This window comes from Chenopodium album, chromosome 5 (assembly GCF_948465745.1).
Source record: "Chenopodium album chromosome 5, dcCheAlbu1.1, whole genome shotgun sequence".
Taxonomy (NCBI): domain Eukaryota; kingdom Viridiplantae; phylum Streptophyta; class Magnoliopsida; order Caryophyllales; family Amaranthaceae; genus Chenopodium; species Chenopodium album.
In genome coordinates this window covers 79,008,348-79,029,703 of record NC_137838.1, presented here as the reverse complement: position 1 = coordinate 79,029,703, position 21,356 = coordinate 79,008,348, and the positions used below count along the sequence as shown (strand labels likewise).

The following is a 21,356-nucleotide window of genomic DNA, read 5'->3' as shown; positions in this document are numbered from 1 at the left end:
GACTGAAAACAGAAACAGAGACAATTTTTGGTATATTTCTGAATGAATAATGATTAAGGGTGAAGAGTACACCTATTTATACTGTAGATATTTACAACTAAATATCTTAGCTCTAAATATTACATCATCTAACAGAATAACAACCTGCCAGCTAGGATAACTAATTCTTGGAGGAAGATTCTGGATGCTTCTAGAACTCGAGCTGCTGGGACTATATTCAATAGGAAATTTTGCAGAATTTTAAGAACAAGAGGTAGAAGAACAGAGAGTAGGACAGAGTAGAAGAAAGAGTAAACGAAGAATTGGAGGGAATTATTTTCATTTTTTTTTTACCAAAAAGCATTGGAGGGAATTACAAGTTTTAAAGTTAACTAACAAACAAGAATCAACCACTTCTGTTTGGATTAGTGAGCCCTGGATTGATGACTCAGCTTAACTACCTAGACATTCTGTTATTTTTACAACTAACTTAGCATTATATTATTATTACAGTAGTTTGTTATGAAATATAAAAAGTTACTCCGTGTAAGCTCAAAATATTTTAAGAAATGCCAAGTTCTTGTAATGTTGGTGTAAAAATCAGTAAGATTGGTGCATTAGTTATACCAATTGTCTATGATTTTTTTTTTTTTTTATTTTTTTTTTTTTTTTATGTTAAACTACATTTCAGAGCAGTAGGATCGTAAAGTTTGTGATGATAAATGAATAAATTATAAGAAACTGTGAATAGTAAATTTTCTATCATTTATTGGCACACCAAAACACCTAAGCTAATTAATAAGAAGTTAGTAGCGGAAGCCATGTTGATTGAACAAAAGATTCAAATTAACATTTTGCCAAAAAAAAAAAAAGATTTTGCCAAATTGCCAAAACTAGATAAACAAAGAAGACAAAGAAAGAAAGAAACAAGTTAGCAACTTCAAAATTGCTGGTTACTGAGGAACAACTTAAATATGGTACACGTGACCATGCACTAGGGTTCTACATTAACAATTCTCACTCATAATCAAAATCAAAAAAATATCATTTACATTCTTTGGGAAAATGCCTACATTAAAAAAATTGTATCGACTCCGAAGAAGCCAAAACCACACAACTACTCTAAATCTATTCTTCCCAAAGCTTGCTTTCACTGAATTACTGGGTCTTCGGCTTGTCAATCTTCACATAAGGCAGAAACCCCATGAAATGGTCAACTTTCGGATTCCATCCTAATTGCTGCGCCCGACAAAACATCAAAAATGTATTTGCAAGATATGAATTGAAACCCATGAAGACATGCCAGAAGGCATGACCCTGCGGATTATAACCCCAGCTAGAAAACTTCTTGCAGAACTCACGATCCACAAGCCAACAAAGGCTACCCAGCAGTAGTGTCACCAAGTACAACTTTGCCAGCCACTTAGCACAGACATCATTGGTGTGGATATAATACTTGTACATCCGAGGGATGCAGAGAAGACACAGTAACATATAGTGTAACTTAAAGCCGATATCAAAACCAACTAGATGATGAAGAAGACCAAATGCAGCACCGTAGAAAAAGATGAAAGTTGGCATTGTGCTCTTATAGTGCCAGTCTGGTGAGTAGAGTATGTAGAGATAAAGCAGCATCTCCCACACCATTGGTGTTTCATCACTATGTTGATGCCTGCCAGCAGATTATGTCAGAGTTATAAATAGCTAAAAATGTGAATGACAATGCAGGATTAGCTAGTTCACACAAAAACATATCCCTAACAGCATTTGAAGGATATCAAACAACAGTACAGCTGAAGAGCTAATGAGCTATATTACCAGTGTGTTCTCAAGTATCTCAACTCCACCTATTACTTGAAGAAAAAGTAACAACAATAATAAAAGCTATAACTTTTCATTTTTACAAGGTTTAACAAAATACTGCAAGGACTGGGGGCCTGGGGCACATTTCTATGTTGTCTGAACTACAAACTTATTAAAAGATGATGGAGGAGAAAATACATCTACCTTTCCCATTTAAGTTATTAACTTCCTTTTCTTCCATTTTGGGCAAAGTGTTCATGCGTTGAATGAAAGTATCAAGCTGCTGAAGATATCACAATGACTAATAAGATCATACATTGCAATGACTAATGAGATCATATATCACAATGAGTTGAGTAAAGTGGGATGGAAAACTAGGTATTACAAGGAGAGGAGTAAAATCTATTCACTAGAAAATAAACTCTCAGATTGTTACGTAGAGAACCATATCCTGAACTCCTTAATATAGCAATACTAGCAAATGGGTGGGGTCCATGGTGAGAAAAGTTGCACTGCAGAGACAGGGCTCTTCATAATTTCAATGGAATGAAGGATAGAATAAAGATATTGTGAGGGACTATCTCATCTAAAACCTTAATAACAAGATACTTACTAACCATTCATAAAAGTAAAAAGAGGGGACTCCTCGCACAAGTTCATAGAACACCCTAAATGCTTGACTGAAACTGTGAGAGTCTATCTCCTCTAGAATAAACCAAAGTAGGAAGTTCTACTGCCACCATATCTCAGTAATCTCACTCTTCCAAAGCCCAGCCTACCTCCATCCCCAAAGTGATCACCCTCATGAAAAATGAATATTTAGCACCTGAACTCTGTAGAATCCTCTTGTTACCGCTACCCTCTTTCTTAGTCACAAAAAAAAAAATTAAAAAATAATAATAAAATAATAAAATAAACAGAGAGAGGAAAGCAGCAGCACAGAAGTGCACACGCACGTGGGCACACATACAGAGAGAGAATCTTTTTCTAATCCCTGATCACTCAAATATAGAAGGGTATAAAAACAGAAATAAAAATGATGACCAGGAAATACCATCTTACAGCAAAAAAGATAGAAATTTATAGATTAAACAAGAATTACTTACACACGTTGCAGTGTAGCATGATACAGCATATTGCCAAATGCCAGTGCCATGTTGGACATGTGAAGAAAACTAAACCTCTTCTCAAACCGTTGCCTCAGGGCATTTAAAAGACCTATAAGTGCCAAAATGATGCCAGGAACATTTGAAAGGGTATTGAAGAACTCTGCAATGTAAGATGAATAAACATAGTTCTCCTCACAACACTCAATGGTAGATGTCACAGGACCCCAAAAGCTTGAAATTCCATCGTCCATAATTTGATAACTCAATGCTGAGTAGCAATATGCAGATACAGGGGCTTTACTCCTACACAGTGAAAGTCAACGATAAAAGCTTTCTCTGCTCAGCTACAAGGATCTGCAATGAGACTTTTAGGTAAGGATCCCGCAGAAGAATGAACCTAATATATATATAACCTTAATCTAGTCAACTAATGTTAAAAATACAGGGTAACAAGATAAGGCTATCAACAGCAGCATACTGCCACGGTCAAATGTTGCCTACAAGGTCTAGGAGCACTAAAGCTTGTGTCATCTGAATGGCAAAATTCATGCTTAAGCTATTTCAAAAGTAGTAAGTCTTCATCATTCTTTAATCTATCAAGAATAAACTACAAAGACTACTCACACATACTCACATGTATACATTCTAAATTTTTGATCCATTTTTATTTTCATTTCATATCAAAAAGCACATATTAAAAGGCATTACAACCCAGAAAATGCTGGTCTGAAATCAGATCAAAATTAATAAAGATCAAAATTTGGAAAAAAATGAACTATTACAAACAAAAAAAAGAAAAAACCCAATTCAAATTACAATGCAAATAAGCCCGTCCCTGAGCCATGGAAGGAGGAAGAAGAGGTCCAATTTCATAGTTCACTCCTAACATTAAAGGGTTCTGCAACAAATTTGATTCAATTATTGAATCAAGCTCAAAAATCACATAATTTTAGGGAGAAGAGGCACATTTGATTCAATTATCAAAATTAGGCTCATAATTTTCTTCCCAAGCAACATAATCGCTCATTAGTAATTAGAATCAATAGTTCTAACATTGGAACCCTAAAATTAGTATACTGACAATGAAATAAATTAGATCAGCGATTAACCCTAGATTGTGAAATTGATATGAGGATTAGAAAAGGAAACAACAACTTACCTGAGAAGCAGCTTCAATGGAGGATAGAATTAGCAAAATGAATGGAGAAAACGTGGAGTTGCGGTTGAATTGGAAACTGAGAAAGTGAGAGAGAAGACAAATAGCCAGGTAGCCTGCACACACTTGGGTATGGAATACGGATTACGGAGTACTACTCAATTAACTCCCTCCGTTTAATTTCCTCACCTTTTTTCTTTTTTTTCTTTTTTTCCCCTTTTGATGTTTTATGTCACAAACTTTTTATTTTGGGAAATGATAATACTCCGAGTAGCCGGGTTACTTATTCGAGAGTTAACTAGTCTTTTGACCCGTTCGATGCACGGGTTGTTACTTATGTTATTTTTCTTGAAAAGTATTAGTGGTGTTGTTGAATTTAGGCCATGTTCTCTTCACCTTAAAAAAATAATATTAAGTAAAAATAATTTCAGTTCAGTAAAATTAATTTCAGTTCAGTAAAATTAAGTTCAGTTCAGTAAAATTAAGTTTAGTTCGGTAAAATTCAGTTTTCTTAAAAAAGAATTATAATAGAAAATCAGTAAAAAATAATTTCAGTTCAGTAAAAATAAGTTCAGTTCAGTAAAATTAAGTACAGTTCAGTAAAAATAATTTCAGTTCAACAAAAATAATTTCAGTTCAGCAAAATTAAGGTGAATCAAACAGGACCTTAATTAGGTATATATACATAGATATGGTAGGGTATGAAATGACACATTGGTTTAAGTTATACTTGTATTTAAGTTTAGGAGATGAAAAGACTATTTTATTGTTAATGTAATGAACACTAATTAGTTTAACTTTAACTTATTATATTGAATATAAAACACTCCATTTTCTTACTTAAATTTGTAAGTTTTAGAATGCATAAAGATTAAAGACTCAAACATTATTTATATATTTTGTTTTTATATTAAAATGGGAATTTAAAAAGAAAGGATTAAGTTAGGTGACATGTGACATATGAGTGATTATGGTGGCATGTGGCTTAGTATAGATTTGTGGTTTTTGTTTTTAAATACTAATTATAAATATAGATATAGATATAGATATAGATATAGATTATTTGGAGTTTACTCAATTAGTCAAAAGTTATTTATTCTATAGAATTTATTATTATGAAGGTTACTAAACCGCGCCCAATATTTCCCGAATAACGCCCGTAGTTTTATATACACTCCCTTAAGTAATCATTTCTTAAATAACTCTTCAATCTTTCCCTCTCTTAGGCCCTGTTCTCTTCACCTTAAAAAAAATAATATTAAGTAAATAATTTCAGTTCAGTCAAAATAAGTTCAGTTCAGTAAAATTAATTTCAGTTCAGTAAAAACAATTTCAGTTCAGTAAAAATAAGTTCAATTCAGTTTTCTTAAAGAAGAATTATAATAGAAAATTAGTAAAAAATAATTTCAATTCAGTAAAAATAATTTAAGTTCAGTAAAAATAATTTCAGTTCAGTAAAATTAAGTTTAGTTCAGTAAAAATAAGTTCAGTTCAGTAAAAATAATTTCAGTTAAGCAAAATTAAGGTGAATCAAACAGGGCCTTACTTTCACTTTTTCTTTTCTCTCTCTTCACCTTAAGAATTTTATCCACAACCACCACCAATCAAACCACCACCACCAAACAAACCACCACAATCCCATCACCACTAAGCAAAGCCACCACATTTTCATTACCACCAATGATTGCGACCGGCTATAAGGGATGATATCAGAAAATCGGAAAGGTAAGGGGGTTGCAACTGGCGATTAGGTACTTGTTTACTTTTTTATTATTATTATTATTTTAGTCATTCCGGACAAACGCCTGAAATTTTAGAATGTTCCATGGATGGAACACCTGAAATTTTAGAATCTTCCTCAGAACATTCTAAAATTTCAGGCGTTTCTCCCCATAAAAGTCTAAAATTTTAGGCGTTTCCCCCCTGAATGCCTAAAATTTTAGAATGTTCCGAAGGTGATTCTAAAATTTCAGGCGTTCCTTTTATAATTACAAAATTAAAAAAAAGGTCAAAAATTCCAAGCATTCACCGACTCAATATGCTCATACGAAGCGAGGATGGTAAACATAGTGCCCGATGTGTTTTGTTTATAGCTACTCTATGGGGCCTATGGAAAGGTAGAAATGAGAGATGCTTTAAGGGAGCTAGGGGATCGACAAGTTTGGTTAGAAAATTCTGTAATCCCCTGTATTTTTAAATATTTTATAAATGTAAATTTATTTTATTTATAATATTTATTTGTTATTTTTCATAATTTAATTTCAAAAGTTTCAAATTATTAATCTGGGTCGAAAATTATTTGAACAAATTATTTTATGCACCTTTATTCTACAATTTATGTCCAATCACACAAGCCTAACCCATTTGTTTACTTAATCGACCCATTATTTTTATGAGGCCCAATCTTCCTTTTTACCCTACAATAATTCTCTCCTATAAATACCCCATGAATCTCCAAAAATTTCCCACACAAAAAGGTTAGTCTTATTTTCTCTCTCCTTTGTTTTATTAATTTGTATAATTATAATTATTGATTTATGGATTTTGATTTTATTGTTTGAAAGTAATTTAATTAGTATCAAGTTGTATTTTGATGATTAAAATTTATAATTTCAGATTTTATAAGTGTCATAATTTTCATGTTTTGTAAATTTTATAACCTAGGGTTTTTAATTATTGAAAATCATGATTTTAGGGTTTTTATGAACAATTGATTTAGGGCTTTTATAGTAATGATGTTTTGAAATTTTGGTGATTATAACTAATGATTAGTTTAAATTAATTCCAGATTATTTTGAACACTTAAATTCGTGTTTTAATTCTAAGATTTTCGTTCATTAATATTAATCCCGTTTTAATCCCTATCAGGTTCTGAAATCATCCGATTTTTATGAAAAAGCAGTTTTTTTCATGTGGAAACAACGTTTTAAGAAAGACTCATTACCTTTGGTGGTGATTACCACCCTTTCGTGGCCAAATTCAGCCTCTAAATATGATTTTCGGGCAGTTTTTGATTTTAACGAAGTTTTTTTCATACTTAAAATATTATCCTTGAGTTTGATTAATAAAATTAATTATGTTAAAAGTTAATTAAGCATAAATATATGTTTTTATTGAATTTTTAAGTGTTGGAAATAGTTTCTAAGTACTACTTTTGATGTTTTATAAAGAGGGTTTAATCACCCATTAAAAAGGGAGATTAAAAGGGGTTTTTATATAATTTTCAGATCTTTATTAGACTTTGAACTTGCTGTAATTTCATGTATAAGAGTGTATTTTAAGGTTTTTATGAAGAAAATTTAAAGAACTATATATAAGCCTTTAATTTTAACTAAAGGGAAGGTTTTAAAGTGTTGTTTGATTTGGATTTTGAAGGTTTTAAAGTAAGTTAGTATTGCTGTAAATTTGATTGATTGGGTATTGATTGAGATGTTATTATTTGGCTTAGGAGAGGAGTTTATTGAAGGTGATTTCTAGTTAGTAAAGTGGCATACCAATTCGTTTGCTCAAGGTACGTACAAGTTACGAAACCTTGCTTGTAGCTAGGTGCATGTTTAAGGACGGATCGAGAACTTAGTATCATGTATAGGGATGACTGAGTTAAATTGTTTGGTTATACATTGTGAATTTCGTATGACGTGCACTATTTTATATTGCAAGTATTATTTGTGCTCTAATTATGCAAGGTACGCTTAGAGGCAAAGGTATATGATTAATGTAATGATTAATTTATTACTCATTCATGATTATGCAAGCAGGATGAGTAAAGGAAGAATTTAAGTCTTCTAAGACGATGTTAAGGTTTTGGGTAGTCTTATGCACTCAAGGTGTTTATACACCGAGGTAGTAAAGGAATAAATAATAAATGTTGCTTGCCACTAATAAATCAAGAATTGAAATTGAAAAGTTGTTTTACTTTATTGAATTGATATTGGATTGATTGTATTGTTATGCATATGAGTCATCACCAAGTCTAAACCTATAAATCACGTAATGTGCAAGATGGATGAGCAATAAAACTCTGGATTGGTGCACTTCTGGAGTAATGACAATCAGGGGTTGGGGTACATGGGGTATTAGCCGTGTACTTTTCTCGAGGCCGTCTGATCTACGAGTCTCTTATTTCAAATACTTTTCAAAACTAGGAGTTAGGTGAGATCTCATACTAACTACGGTCACGGAGTCGCGCCCGTGGTCGTTGGTGTTTATTGATGTTTCCGAAAGGAGGCATGGGGTTTTTCTTTTATTGATGTTCCAAATGGAGCATGGGTTGGACAACCTTGTCTATTGCGTAATTCAATGAATAAAAATAATGATTTACCTATTATTAATTAATGGAGTCTTAGTAATATAAATAGTTGAGTCGTGTGTTGAGTCTATAATTTAATGATGCATGATGATTGATTATTAGTAGCATGTTATGGATTTCTTAATTTATTTTGCAGCTTGTATGTACGCAGCTTTGCTGATTGCGTGCTTTGTGTGTCTTTCTTTGGTCATGGCCTTCGCCTTTCAATGACCCTGTGACGATCCAATTTTTACACTTGTAATATTGGGGAGCAGAATTACCACAGATTCTTACACATGCAGCATTCATCAGGGTTGTGGGATCTTGAGTAGAGAGTTGGTTGTTTGCATTTTATTTCTTTTGCAAGTTTGAATTTATTTTAATTCGATTTTATTCGACACTATTTCTTTTGGGTTTGAATTTATTTGAACACTGAATTTAATCACTTACTACTTTTATTGGGTTTTGAATAAGGGCCTTAATGGTTCCAAGTTGTATGACTTAATTTGGTTTCATTCGTTGGTTTTGAAACTTATTTATAACTGATTTAGTTTTTCCGCTGCTATTTTCTGATAAAGCCTTAACGTTTGAACACGTGGCGATAGAACGCCAGTAATTCTCTTGAATGTTGTTCAGGGTCCTCACAGGTTTAAAGAGAGAATTATTGGGGTGTTACAAATTCATTGATCAAGCTATGCAAGACCATGAGATTTTTAATCTACAATCCAGTAGAACGACCGATTCAGAGGTTGCTAGTAAGGATAACCCGATTATTCCTCCGGGTTTCAATCATGTGCAGCTAGGTACAGTTAAAACTGGTTTTAAGGATTTCATTATGGAAGCTGATGGTTCTTGGGGAAAAGAGTCCTTACGAGCAGGTATTGGTTGGGCAGTGAAGTCCAACCCGCAGGGCTTGGGGGTTGATGAAGGAGGAAAACATGGGACTGCTTCTTCTGTCATTCATTGCGAGGCTTGGGCTTGCCTTGAAGCAATGAAGTGGGCTAGGACAAAGGGTAGACAGGGTATTCTTCTGCTCTCCGACTCAACTTCTCTTTTGCATAACTTGCAGGAACTCGTAGGGAGCTCGTTTCAAAGGTGTACGATACTAAAGGTCCACAGGGATCAGGTTAAAAGGGCAAACGACATTGCTAGGGAATGTCGTGTTACTCTTTCTAACTTAATGTAGTTTTCTTCTTGTTCCTTTGCTATTGTCCAAAAAAAAAAAAAAAAAAAATGCTCATACGACTTCTCCAATAGCGTTGTTGATTCCTTAAACTCGTCCATTCACCGCTTATCTAGTGCTAATTGGTGAAGAGTAAAGCAATTTTTTAACAAAAAATTACGTGGTGGCGGTTCGAAGGTGATGGTTATTTGGTGGGTGGTGGGGTGATTTAACAAGTTAGATTGAGAGCGGTTAAAAAAAAAAAAGGAAGTGGAATAAGGTACATTTTATATGGGGGCATGTGTTGTAAAGTCATGTTAAAATATGGGTGTTATTTACGTGGTAAATACCGGACGTGGTTTAGTAGATATACATATGAGTGTACCCTACACCTAGGGTCATTTACTCATTTAGTCAACAAATTAGTTATTAAATGAGAAAATGACCCCGAGTATACAGATTAGACTCTCATTATTCTAGGGTTACTAAGTTAGTTAGCGCGTTTTCTGACCGATGGGTTAACTCATATTCGACCGACCATGTAACCCTGACCTAGTGTTGGCTTAGCTCATTTAATGTTTTTTTTTTAATTTATATTTTTTATAATTAAGCAATGGTTAATGGTGAGTTTATTTAGAGTTAATTGGTTGGAATTTTAGCCGATTACTTAAAGAGTAAAAAAAATTGAGTATCTAAAAGAGTGAAAAAATCCAAAACTTGATACCAAAGTGTGTGCTTAATTCCTGGTATTACAATTGATTGCAATACTTGTCTTATTCATCTGTCTCTTATTTTATTTAATATTTTACTTGTCTTATTGCAGGTTTTGTTACTTTCAATTGGTTTATATTTTAGAAATTATTTGTTTGGATAACTTTTAATAAAGAATAGTTAAGGTAGCCGAGAACATTATATAGCATTAAACATCTATTTAAGTTCTTAAAATCAAAGCTAACTTCATTAATTTTTTGAATATAGCTATGTCTTGGGAAAATACCATTTGCTGTAACTAAAAGTAGGAAATCTTGTAATATTGCAAAGCCAACCTAACTCAAAGCCAATTGTATCCATAAAATTGAAGAACCTAAAATATTTTTTCTTTTATTTAAAAAAAAATAGTTAAAAAAATTGTTTTCTTCATCCAAAAGACATAAAAAACCCACTACATGGATGACTAGACTTTTTTTTTTTTTTTTTTTTTTTTTTTTTTTTTTTTTCATAACGCTGTCATTGAGCCCGCTAAAGAAGTAAATGACTAAATGTAATTTTCATCTTCTTTTGTAACGGTGGTTATAAAAGTGCCAAAACGCCAATTAAGATAAATTAGTAAAACACATACACAATAATTATCATCTTAAAACGAAAAGAGTTAAATTAAAACACTTATAAAATTACTCCGTACTAAGTACGGAGCGGTATGGGGAGTGGCCGGTCTTATCTCAAACCCGAACCGTGAACCCGAATTGACAATTGTCTTTGTGTTGAGTGTTGAGACTGGTAGTCCTTCACTAGTCTAGCATTTCTGTGATAAACCCTTAGAAAGAAAAATGGGGAAGAAGAAGAGCAGCCAAAACCCTAAACCCCAACAAGAAGAACTGCTATCAACCTTAGGAGATTTCACCAAGAAAGAGAATTGGGACAAATTCTTCACTCTTCGTGGTTCCGATGATTCCTTCGAGTGGTACGCCGAGTGGTCTCAGCTCAAACCCCCTCTTCTCTCTCTCCTCTCTCCTTCGACATCATCATCATCATCTTCTTCTTCATCTTCGGAGAATTTGCAGATTCTTGTCCCAGGTTGCGGCAACTCCCGCCTCTCCGAACACCTCTACGATGCCGGGTTTCACGACATTACCAACCTCGATTTCTCCAAGGTTGTCATCTCCGACATGCTCCGCAGGAATGTCAGAGATCGACCCCACATGCGTTGGCGTGTTATGGACATCACTTCCATGCAGGTTTACTATTCTTTTCATATCTGAAAGTTGGGATTATTGCAGAATAATCGATGCCACTTAGCTCTGGTGTGTTGTACTTTGTGTTAACTCTTGTTTGTTACTTGTTGACAGTTTGTTGATGAGACTTATGATGTTGTTCTGGATAAGGGGGGATTGGATGCGTTGATGGAGCCAGAGTTTGGTTCTAAGTTGGGTGATCAATATCTATCAGAGGTGCTCTCATATACTTTTTAATCACACTTATATTGTATATGCTTACAAGATTTGTGCTGGTGTAGTGTCACTTTAAGCGATTTCGTTGCCCTTTTGATTATTTTTATTTTTAACTACAAATTTGGCATCTCATCAGGTGAAGAGGGTCTTAAAACCGGGAGGGAAGTTTATCTGTTTGACATTAGCAGAGTCTCATGTCTTAGGTATTGTTTTGTTTAGTTTCTATAACTAACATTTTGCGCTTTTTTTACTCTGCCATTTCTTTGCCAAATGATCCTTTTCTAAGGAGGGTTTATACTTAATATTGTAGAAATTTGATCATTTTCTAAACAAGCTTCTATGGTTTTCCTCTGCTTATAACCTTTTCGTGAATATTGATGGTCGGCATTGTTTTTTCTTTTGTTTTTCCAGGCTTACTTTTCCCCAAATTCAGGATTGGGTGGAAAGTGACTCTTCATTGCGTACCTCAGAAACCGTCTAGTAAGCCTAGCCTTAGTACATTTATGGTGGTGGCTGTTAAAGGCGACTCTTCTGTAGTGGACAAAATAGTGTCGTCTTTTGATCATTCCTCAATTGATTGCAACAAAGAACAGGTAAAGCTTTTGTATCTACCAAGGAATCAGCTTTTGTTATTTGTTATTGAGAACAGGATGCATGCAAAACTGTGAGCAAATATTGGGAAGTTGCTGATCTAGTGATCTGTGCTATGGTCTAGATTTTTTCTGCATTGCTAATAGAGTACAGCTGATTACTTTGAATTGGTTTTGATGGCAAATTGAATTGGGCTGACTTGAAAATTAGGTGTTGAATGAAATGTGATGTAATATCTTTTTGGTAATGGAATTATGTAATTTAGTTAAAAAAACAATCAGTTAGAAAGTATTGCATAGTTAGTGTTGCTATATGATCAATTTCAAATCACTTAAGAGTGCTGGTAGTATGTTATCAAGAAGCCGGCTTGGAGGCTTATGATGACAAATCTCTTCTTTATGCCAAGGGTGAAAAACTGTGTGTTGAATTTGTTGATGGATGGACATGTGTGTATGTGTGTGTTTGTATGTGCGGGCAAAATTCTGCTAAAATTCTAATAAATTGGATGGTGTTTTATGTTCTGACTAAATTAATATTTGTTTTCCACAAGTTGCTGATAGAATATATATTGTATGACAGATTAAAGGACTCAATGCTGCTCTTGAAGCTGAAAATGAAGTTCGTCAAGGACATTTGGATGGCTCTGATTTATTATACTCTCTTGAAGATCTGAAACTAGTGGCTAAGGGTGATATGATGGAGCTTAGTTCTGGTCGACGTGTTCAATTGGTCTTGGGTGGAGTTGGCTCCCTTTTTCGTTATAGAGCTGTGGTTCTAGATGCTCAACCACAGTCTCTCCCCTTCTCATACCATTGTGGAGTTTTACTTGTGCCAAAGGTTAGGACATGCTCTACAGCTTGCTTAAGATCAATTTCTAATAGTCACAGAACTCATAAAAACCGCAGAGCTGGATTTCATGATTTCATCGTCCCTTATGGTTTGCAGTAATGTGTTTCATAATAAATAATCTATACTCAGCTCAAAACTTACTTATAGATGACCACTTAACCTTGTTTCAAATTTACTTCAACAATAGCTGTAACCCTCTTCCTCCTGGTGATGTCCTTTTAACTTTGACTTGGATATGGTCTTGGTAAACTTAGGGTGAACACAACTCTCTCTCTCTCTCTCTCTCTCTCTCTCTCTCTCTCTCTCTCTCTCTCTAGCCTGTGTACACCAGATAGAAAAGAAAAGTTCGTTTGTTTCTACATTGATTCTTTATTAACTTGACAAATTTAATTTATAGTTTTGCATATCTAGATTTTTATGATAATTTATAATTAGATGTTGGTGACCTGAATTGTAAAATTTTAATTTTCTATTTTTAGAATAGGGTTCGTGAATGGCTTTTTACCTCAGAAGAAGGACAATGGATGGTGGTTGAGAGTGCTAAGGCTGCTCGACTGATAATTGTAATTTCTTGTTACTTGCTCTCTGAGCTATATTCAGGTTTTATAATTATTGAGATTTGCTGTTGAGAAGCCCGTTTTTTTTACTAAAGCATTGTGAATCTTCAGATTTTCTTAAACTCCAGTCATTCTAACCTTGGGATGGAAGAAATTCAGGTAAAGCTAGTCTTTTCAAACAAGAAATATTAACTTTCTTTGTAGAATTTTGACACCAATGAGACACTGATGTCTGTTCTGCTTCTGCATTTGTAGAAAGATCTTTCTCCTCTCGTGAAGTTGTTGGAACCTGAGAACCATGATAGTGGCGCTCAAATTCCGTATGTTTTTTTAACAACCTCCTCTCTTTGTTCTGTAGATTTCTTAGTATGATTATTTAATGGAATAAGAAACATATTTCAGCAACAATCACCTACATGATACTTCTTGAAAGCAAGGAGTACCTTTATCTTCTAATTGTCTTGAACCCTCAGAATGAGCCATGCATATCTTCTATATCTAGTAATCTGAATATTGGTGGGTTTTAATTGTGCTAAGATGAGTAAAGCAAAGCATCAAGCTATGCGTATAAACTCAGCTGAACTCGTGTTTTTAGTAGAGGTTACAAGTTTTTAAAACTTAGGCCCTTTAACATTTCTTTTCTTTGATCCTTTAGTCATCTTTAAACCATCTAAGATAGTAAACAAACTTTTAGACGTCTTTTACTTTGATATATATGCTTAATTTCTCTTAATTTTTTAGTAAATGTTAGTAACATTTGTTTGCATGCATGAGCAAGAATTTATCTTGAACTTAAAAGCACAATATAATGATGTGCAATAGGTATTTGTTAGTACTTATGGTGGGTGAATGTGACTAATTAAAAGTTAATCATGTACTTCGAAAATAATTTCATGGGAACCACAAAAACCGGCTACTATGATAGGTGCTTCATGTCATGGATGTGCATGCTTTGTTTTTTGTCAATATTGTGGCTATCTGTGTTTCTTGTAGATGGTGAAGTTTTAGTTAGTCTATTAATCATTTGAAATTTATTCATATTTTTCTTGATTGATGAGTTTTCTTGCCTAATCTGTGTGCAGGTTTATGACTGCTGGTGATGGTATCAAGCACCGGAAAATTGTTCACGAGGTTTGAAGTTTATGTATTTCAAGTATAGATGTCAATATTTTTCCTTACTATTATTGCTATTGTTAAATTCCTTCCATCACTTACTATCTAAATGGGTGCTTGTCAAGGCACAACTTGCTGATTTGAGGGATAAATAATTTACATCATGCAATATGTTTTGTCTATATTCTGGTTGACCACTATATCCCATAACAATTAATATGGTTCTTTTAATGTCTATTTTCAAGAGGTACCATAGAATTGACCTTTCCTGCTTGCTTTATATTTTTTGGAGAAATGAAATTTTTTATGTTTGTACTAATTAATTTTAGTCAATGTTAGGAGTTTTATGCAAAATGATACTCCCTCCATCCCTAAAGAATGTTTTTTTTATAAAACATTTTCCCTCTTGCATAACTACTTCCAATGCAACTATTCCCATATTTCAAAAATATTTACGGAATTTGCCTACTCCCAAAACAACTATTCCTATTTACAAAAACATTTACCTAAGGTAGCGTTAATATGAATTTTTTTTTCCCCTTTTTTTTTTAAACTTTGTCAAATTTTGCTTTTGAGTGATGAAAAATGAAGATTTTTCTTGGAAATGAAGAAAAGAAGAGTTTCTTATGGCTGAAGTTTAAAATCATTGAAATGGAGAGAATAGGTTGGAAGAGAGAGAAATGAAGATCTAAGATACAAAAATGGAGGTTTGAACTTTGAAGAGAGATGAATGATGATCTAAGCCGCAAAAATGGAGGTTTGACCGTTTGAAGAGAGAAAAAGGGATAAGATGTTGGGTGTCAAACTGTCAACTATCAATCGCAAGCAGATTAAGGAAAGCTGATTATTTTGTTTTTAATAGGAAATTTTGTCAATAACTACCAATTAAATCACGTGTTTTGAAAACAACTACCTATTAAAAAAGTTTTTTAAAAGAACTACCATAAAGTTGTAAAAAGTTTAAGTAGCACTACCACTCTAACAATTTTAACTAGAATCTCTGGTATTTGAGTCTCATTTTTTATCACTTTTTACCTTTATGAAGGGTAATTTAGTCAATTTAGATGATGATTTTATGAGGTAGAGGTAAAAAGTGGAACCTACATGCCAAATATTCTACTTGGAATTATCAGAGTGGTAGTGCTACTTAAACTTTTTACAACTTTGTTGTAGTTCTTTTAAAAAAAAATTTTAATAGGTAGTTGTTTTCAAAACACGCGCTTTAATTGGTAGTTCTTGACAAAATTTCCCTTTTTAATAAGGAAATTTTAGATTTTAACACCTCACAAAAACGAAAAAATTGATTTTAACACCCACATAAAAAAAAAATGGATTTTAACACCAGATAAATTTCTAAAAATTTGATATTACCACCACTTAACTGATTCTGTTTAGGAATCCGTTAAGTGGGTCCATAAGCCATGTGTCGTGTTATTATTGGCCAAAAAAAATAAAAAAAAAAAAGAAAAAAATAAAAAAATTAAAAAAAAAAAAAAAGAATAAAAACCTAAAACTACCCAGCTACCACCCCCGCGCCACCGCCGGCTTCCCCCCAACTCACCACATCTCTCCACGAAACCACCACCCGTGTCGCACCACCACCCCCAACCCACCTGAACCCTCCCCCTCCCTTTCCCGCAACCGTATCGCCCCCAAAAACCACCAAACCCAAAACCCTTGTTCCCCAAAACGGCCACGAATCTGGCCAAAAATGGTCGAAATTGGCCGGTTTTAGGGATTAGTGGCCTTAACCGGCCGATTTCGGCCTTTTAAGGCCGGATTCGTGGCCGTTTAGGGGGGACGAGGGTTTTGGGTTTGGTGGTTTTTGGGGGCGTTACGGTTGCGGGAAAGGGAGGGGGAGTGTTCAGGTGGGTTGGGGGTGGTGGTTTCGTGGAGGGATGTGGTGAGTTGGGGGGAAGCCGGCGGTGGCGCGGGGGTGGTGCTGTGGTGGTGGCTGGGTAGTTTTATTTTTTATTATTATTTTTTTTTAATTTCTCTTTTTTTTTTTTAACAAATAAAATGCTGACACGTGTTAATGTGGGCCACACTTAACGGAATTTTTGGATGGAAACCGTTAAGTGGTGGTAATACCAATTTTTTGGAAATTTATCTGGTGTTAAAATCAATTTTTTTTTTTTTTTATGGGGGTGTTAAAATCAATTTTCGTGTTTTTGTGAGGTGTTAAAATCTAATGTATATTGTAAATTTGCTATTTTTATACCCAATGTATTTCCACTACCATGCCAAACAAGGGATAGGAAGAAAATAAATGAACTTCCCTCTATAAATTCCCTATCCTTTCCCAAGCGTTATACCTATCTCCATGTCAAACCAAACAACCCATAAATTAATCTTGATCTGTTTTCTTGTGAATAAAAAAAAAAATATGATTTCGTGTTAAGACTGTTGAAACAGATTGATGCATTGTATTTTTTTGTCAAGAAACTTCTGTCAATTTTCATACTGGCCTGGTTTTTGTGGTGGTCAATGTATAGTGATCCTCCTCACTTCCCTCTCATGCTTAGCGGAGTGGACTTTATATTATCTCAAGATATTTTTTATATTTATATAAGCATATATAGTGATTTTTTTTTCCTGGGTGGGGGGTTTTTGGAAGATGGTTGTACTGGTACATAGTTCATTGAACTTCCTTCAACTGCATCCTAATTATCTTCAGTGTCTTTTGCTTTGGTAGGTCACTTCTAAATTAACTGGGCAAATAGTTGTCGAGGACGTTATTTATGAAAATGTCGATGAACATCTTGCTTCCATCTGTCCATCAAAGGAGCCTGTATTCCGCCGACTTATTTTCCAAAGGACTGAGAGTCTAGTTCAATCAGAAGCATTGCTACTTAATGAAAGATCTGAGGTATGTAATGATGAAAATGGAAGGAAAAAGTCTACCGCAACTGCGAAATCTAATTTGAAAGAAAAGGAGAAGACGAAGAAATCTCAACAGTCTAAAATAGATGGTAAGGAATGGCATATCAATCTCTTTCCATTTGACTCGGGTTCTATTCATTTATATTATATGTGCTGCTTATTTGGCGATTTAAGATGGGAAACTAAGAGCTTACTCTATGTTGAAAGAAAATTGACCAAGAACACGACTGAATGTCATTTGAAGTTACTTCATTGTCAGAAATATGTGTTCATTTCAAGAATGTAGTAGCAATACAACAACAATATCAAAGGCTTAATCCCAATGATGGGGTTGGCCATATGAACAAAGATTTTATCTCCCGTGATTGTCAAATTTTTAGCAGCGATGCTGTCAAATTTTAGTGAATGTAATTATTTTGCTTGATAAAAATTACCTACATTTAAGAATTTTACCTCTATTAAGAATTATTTCAACTGAAGTGATACTGTGAATGTCTGCTGTTGAGCAATTTGACTGGACACTCTGCCTTCATTGAATCTAACGGTTGAACATTTAAATTAAAATAAGTGTTGAAATCTTTGAATTTTTTCTCTCAATCTTGTAATTCTAAATTATTTTTCCCTTGATTTCACAGAGCTGAACAACAATGTGGTAGTTGATCACACCTTCGTGGCTAGTTCATACCATACTGGAATTGTTGCTGGATTCACGCTGATCTTACCTTACTTAGAAAGTATGCTATGTAGCAAGAAAAAAGTAAGAACTGTTGCTTGGACCCTCTTGTTCGTTTTTGCTGGAAGTGCGGTGTTGAGATTGTTGTAATTGGTCTTTAATCTTGTAAGTGTTGCTCTTTTCAATTTTCTTAATTTCTTTTATGTTGCAGGTTGAGACTGTTGTTATTGGTCTTGGAGCTGGTCTGCTTCCAATGCTTCTCCACAACTGTATAGACTTTCTTCAAATTGAGGTAATATGTGTCCTCTCTCATTTATAGCATTTTTATACTGCAGAGATTACCCTAATTTGGTGTTTGTTGCAGGCAGTTGAATTGGATCCGGTGATGTTAAGTCTTGCGAAAGAATACTTCGGTTTTTGTGAAGATGACCGTTTAAAGGTAGTTTTTTGAACTTAAAGATGATAAATTTTTTGTTGTTGTTTTTATTTTATTTTATTTTATTTATTTATTTATTATTTTTTATAAAAAAAGAAAGTGAAGAAGTGTTTTTTTTATAGTTATATGTTTATTGTGCATTTTCTGTACATGTTCATGTGTATATGGATTGCGTAAGTTAAAAGTGTTTGACCTGGTTTTTGAACTCATTTGTCAACGTTGCTTTATTTATACGGGTTTCTGGGTGGCTTAATCACCATATACTTGTCTAGTGTCTTCCCACTCTCCTAATTTACATAAAAAAAATTCTTTTGTGAAGAAGGTAATATGTAGCTGCAAATTGTACAACTGTTGATTAACTTTTACTTTTGCATTCTTATGAAGTTTGAGGTGGAGAGTATCACAGAATGTTCGAAGGATACAGTGTTTAAAAAGTTTGTTTATTCCCAATCTAAAATGAGTTCCCATATGATGGTTTTATTGAGTCTTTATTTGCCTCATTTGTTGCTTTCCTTCTGTTCTGTAATATAACTTGTGTTTCCTGCTTTATGATGTTCTTAGGTTCACCTTGCTGATGGCATTCAGTTTCTCAAAAATTTTACCATTTCTAGTCTCCAAGAAGGGGATGATATCCAAGAGAGTATTAGTGACAGTTCTGTAGCGTCTAATTTAAGACGCCACCCTGTCCAGAAATTTGACATAATTGTAGTTGATGTGGATTCATCAGATTCAAGGTAATTATTTTTTTTCATTCTATATTTTTTATAATCATTTTCTTATATACTATAGTATACTAGTATTATAGAATCTTTATTTATGGTTTCCTTGTTACAGCTCAGGACTTTCTTGCCCTGCTGCTGATTTCGTTGAAGATTCCTTTTTTGCTACTGTAAAGGATGTCCTTTCTGAGCAGGGGCTTTTCATCGTTAATTTGGTCTCTAGATCTCCATCTATAAAGGAAGTGGTTGTTTCAAGGATGAGAGCGGTAAGAAAATTAACTGGGAATTTGGTAAATTTCCAGCACATATGAAGCTGTGTATGAAACAATGTTGAGTCTACTAGCATGAATTTCTGCTTGATTGGCATGTATAATATGGATTACTGCTTTAGATTTCAGCTGTCAATTAAACTTCTAGACCTTAGTTTCAGTGCCGGCAATAGGCACGACCTTAGAGAGTAGATTGACTAAGGCCAAAACTCCTGGAATTTTAAGCCTGGTACACAGTTTATTATCCCTGAACTGAAGTTATTTAACTGTTAGCTATCACCAAAATTTGTCAGAATTTATTTGTAGCTCTGGCCCTGACTTGTTAGTCTTTGACTTAAACCATCTGAACACACTGAACTTTATTAGATTTGAAACTTGTTTTTTAGGGCGAAAAAGCCGAAAAGTACTGGGCTTAATTCAAACATGTTAACTCAGGTGTACTTCAAACATGTTAATTCAAGCCTGTCAAAGCTTTTTGCAAGTCATTGCTTTAATTTATAACTACTGCAGCTTTACTAGTGACATGCCCTGATCTTACTATACCCCTGAGTTGGAGCTTCATCAACAGCCCACTTGTGATTGTGATAATGGTATTGTTTGATAATAGAAAATATATGTTGAAAATTTCGCTGGGAAATCACAGTAGATTGGGGCATTGAAGAGAGTTCTATTAATGGTACACAGTACACTAGTATAGTTTGTATTTTACTGTTCTCTGTGGAAGGTGGTGCAGAGGGTGCTCTGGAGAGCTAACTGAAATTTGTTCTCTTGGCATAGTTAGCCAAATATTATTGTCACTTTGAGATACTGATGTATTATATTGTAATAATTCTTTTTCCTTTTCAGGTTTTTAGCCACCTTTACTGCCTTCAACTTGAGGGAGATGTGAATGAAGTCGTATTTGCTGCTAACTCAAATATGTGTGTTATGGATAACATTTCTGAAGCAGCACTCCAATTTCAGAAGTTGTTGAAATTTGACAATCCAGAGCGAAGCCAAGGCATTGTGGATATGGCTAAGCAAATTAAGCGCCTAAAGTGAGACTAGGCTCAACTGATGGTGAAGCTTCTCAATGTTTGGTCAAATATGGTTCCTTTGGGATTTGGGAATCAGAGAGTTAAATATTACTCCTCCAATCATAGACTGGAAAAGTAATGATGTCTGGAATCGGCTTGGAGGATGAAATTGCTCAACCTATATGGTTCCAGTGACTAGGAGTGGAGGCCTTAATGCCTTATCAAGCACACAAATCAAAGAGGGAAAATTTGAACAATATATCAGATATAAGCTAAAGGAATATTGTATGCATATCGTTGACATCAATGAGTTTTTGTTTTGAGACAAAAATCAGTTTTTCATATAGGTGAATGAAATGGATTTGCTTGTACATGTTAATGGTGATGGACGTAGATAGTGTATGTAGATCGTTGGATATTTGTACTGTCCTCGGTCATCTTTTCCATTCTTATTACATTTGGCGAAAATTTTGCAAGGTTTGTGTGATGACACTAAGAGGCTTAGAGGTTAAGCCACATTCAGGGATAACTTCCTAGTTTATTGGCTCTATTTTCTTCCATCTTCCCTTCTCTATGACAAATACA

At 34.1% G+C, this 21,356-nt stretch overlaps 2 protein-coding genes across 2 annotated transcripts; one reads left to right on the top strand and one right to left on the bottom strand.

Moving 5' to 3' along the window:
• Window positions 1–898: 898 nt before the first annotated feature.
• Window positions 899–4,218, bottom strand: LOC145632454 (alkaline ceramidase-like). The gene is made up of 3 exons (XM_081684832.1): window positions 4,051–4,218; window positions 2,889–3,245; window positions 899–1,651 (listed from the first exon to the last, which is right to left on the bottom strand). The coding sequence occupies exons 2-3, from the start codon at window positions 3,140–3,142 to the stop codon at window positions 1,138–1,140; spliced, it is 768 nt and encodes a 255-aa protein (XP_081540958.1). The 5' UTR covers window positions 3,143–3,245; window positions 4,051–4,218; the 3' UTR covers window positions 899–1,137.
• A 6,779-nt stretch (window positions 4,219–10,997) lies between these two features.
• LOC145631236 (uncharacterized) lies at window positions 10,998–21,321 on the top strand. Its single transcript, XM_081683326.1, has 16 exons — window positions 10,998–11,452; window positions 11,564–11,665; window positions 11,802–11,868; window positions 12,077–12,258; window positions 12,836–13,093; window positions 13,585–13,668; window positions 13,774–13,821; window positions 13,918–13,982; window positions 14,745–14,793; window positions 17,471–17,747; window positions 18,294–18,415; window positions 18,543–18,623; window positions 18,696–18,770; window positions 19,329–19,501; window positions 19,602–19,752; window positions 20,602–21,321. The coding sequence occupies exons 1-16, from the start codon at window positions 11,045–11,047 to the stop codon at window positions 20,794–20,796; spliced, it is 2,337 nt and encodes a 778-aa protein (XP_081539452.1). The 5' UTR covers window positions 10,998–11,044; the 3' UTR covers window positions 20,797–21,321.
• Window positions 21,322–21,356: the final 35 nt, after the last annotated feature.